This window comes from Tetrahymena thermophila, assembly GCF_000189635.1.
Source record: "Tetrahymena thermophila SB210 genomic scaffold scf_8254376, whole genome shotgun sequence".
Taxonomy (NCBI): domain Eukaryota; phylum Ciliophora; class Oligohymenophorea; order Hymenostomatida; family Tetrahymenidae; genus Tetrahymena; species Tetrahymena thermophila.
This window is the reverse complement of record NW_002476160.1, coordinates 1-9,227: the sequence shown is the minus strand read 5'-3', so window position 1 is coordinate 9,227 and position 9,227 is coordinate 1. Positions and strand designations below refer to the sequence as shown.

Genomic DNA, 9,227 nt, shown 5'->3' with positions numbered 1-9,227 from the left:
AGTATAAAAAAATCAATAAATCTTAAATGAATTAAAAATAGTATTAAAAAAATCTACAAATAATGTGAAAAATAAAAATTATTTACATTAGATTTAGATGCAAATCTGTTAAGCTAGGGCATTTTGAAAAAACAGAACCTAAACTTAAAGCAGCTTCATCATCATCGAATGGTTTTAAACTGTTTATAAATATAATTTGATCTAGATCCTCAATTTAAAATAAAAAATGATTTTATCAAAATTATCAAATTAAAAATTAACTTTAATATGAAAAAAAAAAAAGATCTTAAAAAAATTAAACAAAAAAATAATTTTGTTTAATTAAGAATTTTATATTTAAAAAGCTAAATTTATTACATAAAATAGAGATACAGAGCTGAAAGATTAACACATTTTGCTAAAGCTTAGCCTAATTTTTATCCAAACTAATAATCTATTTAATTTTCGCTATTTTATATTTAATTTTAGTTTTTTAAATAAATGCAAATAAATGAAAATATTAATAGTAAAATTTGTATGAGAGCATAAATAAATTGAATTACTTACTTTTCATTCATATAAATTTGTAAACTAGTGTAAGATGAAAGAGAAGAGTTCAAAAACTATTTTTATGATGACATAACATAAATTATAATTACTTAATATAAGAAACAAATCATCTGATTACATCTTGAAATTCTATAGACTTATAATTCTATTATTTCATCTTTTTTATTCAAGTATTATGCTAACTATCAATTGATCTGAAACTTATTAATTAACAAATTAATTATTTATTTTCATATGATATAAATTTGATTTTCTGATTACAACTAATATATAGAAAAAAAGATTAATAAACATTAAGTTAATTAATTTTTATTAAACAAATTACTATTTTCAAATTTTTGTAAATTTTAAATTTGGATATAGTTTTCCTAAACATTTTTTGATGTTTCAAAATTTTTGAAAACCACTATATAATTAAACATACAATATTCAATTATTCAAACATTTAATATTTTTTTTTGATTCTTATTTATCATCAGAATTATATATAAAAGACAACTAATCTTTTTGATTTAAGACACCTGCTTATTACTTTGAATTCTTATGATTTATTGATTAAGTTAGAACTATAATAATAAATTTGTGTAAATTTTAAATAAATATTAAGTAAAATAAACTTTTAAATTATAAATTATTTTTTAAATTAATAAATAATAAAATAAAATTAGTGGAATAAAAAAGATAATAAAAAAACAAACCAAATAAAAGTTATCAAATAAATAAAAAGAACTTTTTTGTTTAATATTCATTATTATATTTAAAAATATCACAATCCAAAGCAAATATATTGTTTTTACTAAAGGGAAAGTGTAAAATTTGAAAGATTAATGCAATTTGCTAGACCAGAACCTAAGCCTAATACACCTTTGTCACCAATTTTATTGGAACTTGTTAAAAATTGAAGAAAAGATATGAAATAATAAGGTTAATTAATAATAAAAGCAAAAGTTCAAAATAAAATGATGAGCTAAATTTATAAAGAAAGAAGAAAAAAAATCAAGCACAATAAAAAGAAAAAGAAAAAAGAGTTTTATTGTCTTAAGTTAGTTTTTAAAATTAAAAATATCACAATCAATAATAAATAATCTATTTTTACTCAAAGTAAAGTGTCAAATTTTAGAGATTAATGCAATTTACTAGACCAGAACCTAACCCTAATACACCTTGGTCACCAATTTTATTGGAACTATTTAAATATTGAAGAAAAAATATATAATTTATTAGTTAATTAGAAAGAAAAAATATGAAATAATAAGGTTAATTAATAAAAGGAAAAGTTGAAAATAAAATGGTGAGTTAAATTAAGAAGAAAGAAGCAAACACAATAAAAAGAAGAAAAAAAAGAAAAAAGAGCTTTATTACTTTAAGTTAGTTTTTACAAATAAAAACAATACAATCTAAAATAAATAAACTGTTTTTACCTAATGTCAAGTGTCAAATTTGAGAGATTAATACAATTTGCTAAACCATAACCTAAGCCTGATGCACCTTTGTCACAAATTTTATTGTAACTTTTTAAATATTGAAGAAAAAATATATAATTAATAAGTTATTTTAGAAGGAAAAAACTAAGAATAAATTTGAAATAATTAGGTTCATTTATAATAAAAGCAAAAGTTGAAAATAAAATGATGAGTTAAATTAACAAAGAAAGAAGAAAAAAAGGAAAGTACAATAAAAATAAAAAAAAGAGCTTTATTGTTTTAAGTTAGTTTTTACAAATAAAAATATCATTATCCAAAATATATTAAAAGTCAAAATAAATATCTAGCTTTATATATGTATAAAATATTAATCAAATATATTTTATTCTTAAGTTCCTTCTAATAATTTGGGGAATATTCTTTTTCTTCAATTTCATAATATTGAAAATATATTTCAATAAAATAGCTCATATTTACTTTATATATATATGTAGCTCATTTATTTTTTGAAGTTAAGTATAAATAAACTGTTTTTACCTAAGGTCAAGTGTCAAATTTGAGATATTAATGCAATTTGCTAAAGCAGAACCTAAGCTTGATGCGATGTTATCACTAATTTAATAGTAACTTTTTAAATATTAAAAAAAAATAAAATAATTAATTAATTAATTAATTGAATGGAAAAAATGAAATATGAAATAATAAGATTTATTCATAATTATTTAAATTAACTAAGAAAGAAAGAAATAAAAAAGCAAGCACAGTTAATAGAAAAAGAAAAATAAATAAGATAAATTAAAAGAGCTTTAATGTTTTAATTTAATTTTTATAATTAAAAATATCACAATCCAGATTAAATAAACTGTTTTCTAAGTATTAATAGTAAAAAATGAAGAAAAAATATCAAATAATAAAAAATAAATCATAAATAATAAAAAATTTAAATTAAAATTAAGTTAAAATAGCTAAAAAATATTTGTATAAATCCAAATCAATGAATGAATTATGATAAGAATTTTTATTCTAAAAATTGTTATTTTAAATAAATTGAAAGTTAAAAATAAAAAAATTTTTATTTTAAACTTCATATACCTCAAATTAATATGGAGAACCTAATGAGATTAAAGTGAAGAGTTTAAAAACTTTTTTTATTAATAAAATAAATTTAAAGGATATTTTAAAAAAATAAATAATTACTTCTTCTAATTTGTTGTATAGTTTAATCTATTATTTCATTTATTTTTTTCAAAAATAATGAATAGCAATTTATGGAATTTAATTAATTAATAATAAATGGATAAAAAGAACAAATAAAATTTAATAATTAATTATGGAATATAAATTTATAAATTTGCTTTTATGAAGAGATATCACAAAAAATTAATTTAACATTCATTATTTAATATTAAAATTTGTATTTAAAACATAAACTTAAAAATATAGTAGAATTATAATATGCTGTGAAAAATAAATAATCAATCAATTATCTTTTTATGAAATATTATTTTTCAATTATATATCATTTTAATTTATAGAGAAAATATTAGCTGCTTCTTCATTTTACTTATTTCTATTAGAAGGAATACTTTAATATCCTATTATGCAATTTACTATTCTTTGATTTACTGATTGCTAATCGCTACTATAATTTTATTAGTTATCTGTTAAGAACCTTTATAAGCATTCCTATCGATAAAGTCTGTCGGTATCAACTTAGTTCATTAATTCTAAATGATTTAATTTCTTTTGATTAGATATTTGTAATATAGAATGATCAGGTTAAGGTTTGTTTAAAGGCTCTTGAATATCAGAAATATCAAGATAAAGTTCTTTATCATTTATATCTTTCTCTTAATTATCGTTTTAGTCATCTTTTTATTCTTATTCTTATCTTAGTTACATTGAAATTAATTATTCTTCATTAATCAAATCACAACCACACATTTGAATGGCTGAGTATTATTCTGGTGTCAATAGTAATTTGATGGCAGTTCTCAATTTCAAAAATTCTTTCTACATTTCAAATACGCACATATCTTTATTAGTTTATTTTATCAAGATATCAAGCAATTTTTAATTTGTTGTGGATTTTTTCCTTCTTTTTTAGCAAAAACTTGGTAGGAAAAATACCTTCCATCTATTTATAATTAATTTTATTAATAAACATTTTAAAGATTAAGAATTAAGTAAATTAAATGTTGGCTGAGAAATTTATATTTAGGTAAAAATATTTATGATAAATTTTTTGAATTTAAAAAAAATATAAAATATTTTAAATTACTTTTGAAAATTGGAGATTTTAAAATAATTCCTTAAGTTTTTTTTAAAGCTGACATTTTAAATAACTTCGTTTTGCTTTAAAACTACCTCAGCAGATTATTTCGACTCTATAACGCTGTTATTTAATTTTTCATTGTCAGATTGACCAAATAATCTAATGGCTGTTTTTTTGTAGTAATATTTAAGTTGAATTCCCAAAAAATCTTAAGCTAAGGTAGCTTATGCAATAGATTTAAAAACATAGCCTGTAAGCAAAAGCATAGAAGCTATTCCCCACACATATGCGAATACTTCTGATAGTAATGGATATTAAACTTAAGTTTAAGTCACTACATTATTTAAAGTAATTAAAATGTCATTATAAACTTCATCAGCACCAGGGTTTATACTACTTTATGCTACTATCTGATTAAAATCAATTATTTGTTGATAATTCTATGTAGATTAGAAGAGTAATCCTCTTTAAACGTCTATATTTTACATCTTGGCATTAATTTGAATAAGAGGTAAAAAGTTTTTACTAATAGTTGAGTAAGTTAAAAATATTCTTGGTTTTAACTCATTATTTTTAATAGAAAAATTACTACCTTTAAAGTATAAAATTAAAGGTAAATCTTATTACAAAAGCTCGTCTACCTCTTATTGAGAAGCACATCTATAGCTTGAATCTCTTAAAAAATTGCCAGAGCATTTTTTAACTGTAATTTAAATGTTATTTCCATATAAGGGCATAGGATCACTTTTAAGAGATAAAAGTATGTCTCCTGATTCTCCAAATCTTAAGCATCCATCATAAGTGAAAGAATTTATTTAGCGATCTCTATTTTACAGAAAGATATCAAAGTATTATACCTTATTTTATTACTCAATGTCTAATAAATTAGTTTCTTAATCTTAGTATATTGAAATAAATATATCTTAAGCATTAATTTCATAATCAACTCCTTCATCTTAAACTTCATCAAATTAAGTAAATTTAGGAGCTATTTTTCCTTAGTAAAAGTAAATCATAAGATACAAAAAGTAACCTAGAGAAACTGAAACATATAGAATTGAAAATATTCCTCCAATTACTGTTTTCTTTTTGTAATGATCTTGACTTATTTTTTAATAATAAGGAGGCGCAAATATATCAAAATATCTTATAAAACTATAGTTTTTATCTTTGCTCATTTATTAATCTTACTTATTAGTCTCAGGTTTTTCAAAATGTTATTTATAAAATATAATATTAAATTTTGGATTTTTGATACTTAAAGACGAAAATTTCAATCAAATTTGCCTTATTTAATTAATTTTGATAAGACATTAAGTTTTTTCTATTCAGAAAAGCTTAATCCATCAAAAATTTTCTGCTATTAGTAAAATTCTTTGGAGGTAAATAAATTATATACTTAAAATCTGAATAAGTTTAGCCATATTTCCTTGTATTATAAAATATATACACTTGATATGCATACAAACTCAATTAGTTAAATATGCTAGCTTATAATTCTTATCTAATAAATATATTTTCAAGGGGAGGGTTTGAAATTATTTGTTTTCAATAATTACATTTATAGTTCGAATTAATGTCTTTTTAGATAAAGAGTAACCTAAGTAAAATGTAAAAGAAATAAATATGTAAAATGAAAAAGAAATAAATATGTAAATTAAAACTTTTATTGTTTTTAGCGAAATTATAATGAAGCATTAAAATAGCTGTAACTTAAGATATATATTTAGGATAATAATTAGATTTAGCTATTAAAAAAATGTTTCATTAAAAGATGCAATAAATTAATTGATTGATTTAACTACTTTAGTAATAAAATAAAAATACAAATTTAATTAATTAAATAATTAATTTTTTAAAATTAATTTGCAAATTAAAAATTATTTTTAGAATTATTAAATAGTAAAATTCACTTAATAAAATTTATGCAAAAATTATATAAATAAACAACATTTTATAGCATTTGCTTAAATAAAATAAAAATAACTGAATATTCAGTGAGCTAGCTTGATAATGAAAGAGATTTCAATTCAAAGAACAAATAAAATGAATGAATGCTATAAATAAGTAAGCATGTATAATAAAATTAAAAAATAAAACTTAGAAAAATTGATATTTTTACAAAATTATAAAAGTAGTTTATTTACTATTTTAATAGGTGTTAATAATAATAATTTGTTTTTAGTGTTTAAATCATTTATTTTATTTTTTTCAACTTTTTTCTTCTTCAACTTCACTTTTAATGTGATTTTTGGAAGATTTTAATGTTCTTTATAATTATTCGTATGATTTTCTATCTTTTTGAGAGAGACTTGGAAATACTTTATTCATTGCATGATTGAAATCGCCCATACAAACAGTCTTCTTTCCAGTTAAAATAGCGTTTAAGGCGCTTTCTTTAACAAGACTGCCTAAATCTGCACCAGAAAATCCATCTGTTCTTTTATCGTGAGCAATTTGCTTTAAATTTACATCTTATTCAAGAGGAGTCTTTCTTATTAAGGCTTCTAAAATGCTAACTTTTTCATCGTTTGTAGGTAAAGGAACGTAAAGTAGTTTGTCTAATCTACCACCTCTTAAAATTGCTGGGTCGATGATATCAGGTCTGTTAGTAGCAGCAATAACATATACTTACTTTCTTCCTTCAAAGCCATCAAGTTCAGCTAATAAAGAGTTTACGACTCTTTCAGTAACTTGATTTGTGCTGTCTCCTCCTCTCTTAGGTACGAGAGCATCTAATTCGTCAAAGAATATAATGCAAGGAGCGGAAGCTTTGGCTCTACTGAATACCTGACGAACAGATTTTTCTGACTCACCAACATACTTGTTAAGGAGTTCAGGTCCTTTTACAGAAATGAAATTGGCTTTTGAAGCATTAGCAACAGCCTTAGCTAAAAGAGTTTTGCCACAACCAGGTGGACCATATAATAAAACACCTGCAGGAGAGGCAATGTTGAATGCCTCAAATCTACCAGGTTCCAAGATAGGTAAAATGATATTATTTGTAAGCTCTTTTTTCATTTCATCTAGAGCACCAATATCATCCCAAGTAACTTAAGGAATAGTTGCAAATCCTTCTCTTTTGCCTGTTGGTTGAATTTCCTTCAATGATTTGCTTAAGTCTTCTTCTTAAATTTCACACTTTACTTTGTATTTAATCATATCTTCTTCATTAACTTTATAAGTAACTTGTAATTATTTTTTTAATTAATTTTCTTAATTTGAGTTATTCTTTCCATTTTATTAGTTTTTATTCATTTCTTCATCATCGCTTTCAATATCTTCATCTGATTCTCCAATGTCTTCACAATCGCTGCTATCGCTTTCTAATTCTTGTTCCATTTTCTCTGCTTTGGATTCTATTTCTTTATCATTTTATTTGTTATTGCTTTGTGCTTAGTCATTCTATAATTCACTTTGAATTTCTAATTATTATTATGATGATGATTATTATTATTATTAGATTTGTTCAACTGTCATAGGAATTTATATTGACTCATCCTCAGATTTCAATTTTTAAACTAAATTTGCTATACGTTAAACTGCATAAACACCAGCTTTTTTGATAAGGGCATTTAGATCTGCAGGAACATAACCAGGAGTGTCCTTAGCTAAACTATCTATGCTTATTGAAGAAGCAATAGGAATCTCTTTTAAAATTGTTTGTAAAATTTCAATTCTAGATTTCTCATCTGGAACGGGAAGACTAATTTCGCTATCAAATCTACCACTTCTTCTAATAGCCATTTCAAGTGTTTCAGGACGAGAAGTTGTGGCGATAACAAAAACATCATTTGGTAGTTTATCAAGACAACTAAGCAGCTCTGAAACAATACGACGTTCCATTTCCTTAGAAGCTTTATCTCTGCTTCCAGCAATAGCGTCAATTTCGTCAATAACTATAACAGAAGGCGAGTTCTCTTTTGCCTCACGGAAGAGATTTCTAATATTTTTCTCTGATTCTCCACTAACTCCTCCAATAATAGCAGTACTCTAGCGGAAAAAGAAAGGATGGTTATGATTCTCCTTTAGATCCTTGCAAATAGCAAGAGCTAATGCTGTTTTACCGCATCCAGGTGGTCCTGTTAAAAGAATACCCTTAGGAGGTTATATATTCAAATTTTCAAAGATTTTTGTATTCTCTAAAGGCAAATATATTTATTATTTAACTGAATTGATAATATTCGATATTCCACCAAGTTAGTCTAAAGAAGGAACCTATTTATAAAATATTAATTAGTATATAAGTAAGTAGTATTTTAAAACAACTCCATAAAAATGTAGACAATTTTTATCATAGCAAGTATTTGTTAAAAAGCATTCAAATATATATATGATAGAAGTAATTAAAATATATTTAAGTAAATAAAGAAAAAGAAACATTTGGATATTATTTTATAAGAAACACTGCTTGGTCAGAATAAATATTTTTTATTAAAAATTGTTTATATTGGCGATATTTATCATTTTTAAGATTTTATTTTAGTTTGTTAGTTTATTATCTAAAAATAATAAAATTTATGTTTTATTATCTTGAGTATTTCACTCATTTCTGCAGCTTTTAAATCATGCTTAAACCAACAAAATAAATAAATCAATGAGTAACTTCATATAATTGTATTTAAAAAATTACAATCAACTGCAATAAAATGCAAAATAAAATAAATATTTATTGATCTAATTTTGAGTTTAAAAGTCTTTATTATCTTAAAGTAAAAAACGCATATGTACTCTATTTTTATCTTAAGCTATCATATTTATTTATTTAAATATAAGCTAAAGTTTCCTAATACAGCTTTGAATTCATTTATAAAAGATTTTAATGCCAAAAATTGTTTTAAATTTTTAAAATTTGTAAGCTTTTGAATTAAAATTACCTTTGATAAATCGATTTCTTCAAATTTTTCATTATTTTCATCGTCATCTTCTTCTTTCTACTTGTTTTTTTTCAAGCGCTTACGAATTTCTGGCTCTAAAAT

The 9,227-nt window shown here is 22.3% G+C and overlaps 3 protein-coding genes across 3 annotated transcripts; 1 reads left to right on the top strand and 2 right to left on the bottom strand. All coding sequences in view use genetic code 6, as the record gives it.

Annotated features, from left to right (window-relative positions):
* Nucleotides 1–1,937: 1,937 nt before the first annotated feature.
* On the top strand, nt 1,938–2,706 carry TTHERM_001608720 (transmembrane protein, putative; the record flags this gene model as incomplete). The annotated part of the gene is made up of 2 exons (XM_012800197.1): nt 1,938–2,056; nt 2,143–2,706. Coding segments are annotated over 2 exons (459 nt in total), but the record flags the coding sequence as incomplete, so codon positions are not given.
* A 746-nt stretch (nt 2,707–3,452) lies between these two features.
* TTHERM_01608720 (transmembrane protein, putative) lies at nt 3,453–5,426 on the bottom strand (the record flags this gene model as incomplete). The annotated part of the gene is made up of 2 exons (XM_001029295.3): nt 3,453–4,110; nt 4,255–5,426. 2 exons carry the CDS (start codon nt 5,424–5,426, stop codon nt 3,453–3,455), a joined length of 1,830 nt encoding a protein of 609 aa, XP_001029295.3.
* Nucleotides 5,427–6,423: 997 nt separating this feature from the next.
* TTHERM_01608700 (AAA family ATPase) lies at nt 6,424–9,161 on the bottom strand (the record flags this gene model as incomplete). The annotated part of the gene is made up of 2 exons (XM_001029293.2): nt 6,424–8,466; nt 9,126–9,161. A coding segment is annotated over one exon (1,635 nt), but the record flags the coding sequence as incomplete, so codon positions are not given.
* Nucleotides 9,162–9,227: the final 66 nt, after the last annotated feature.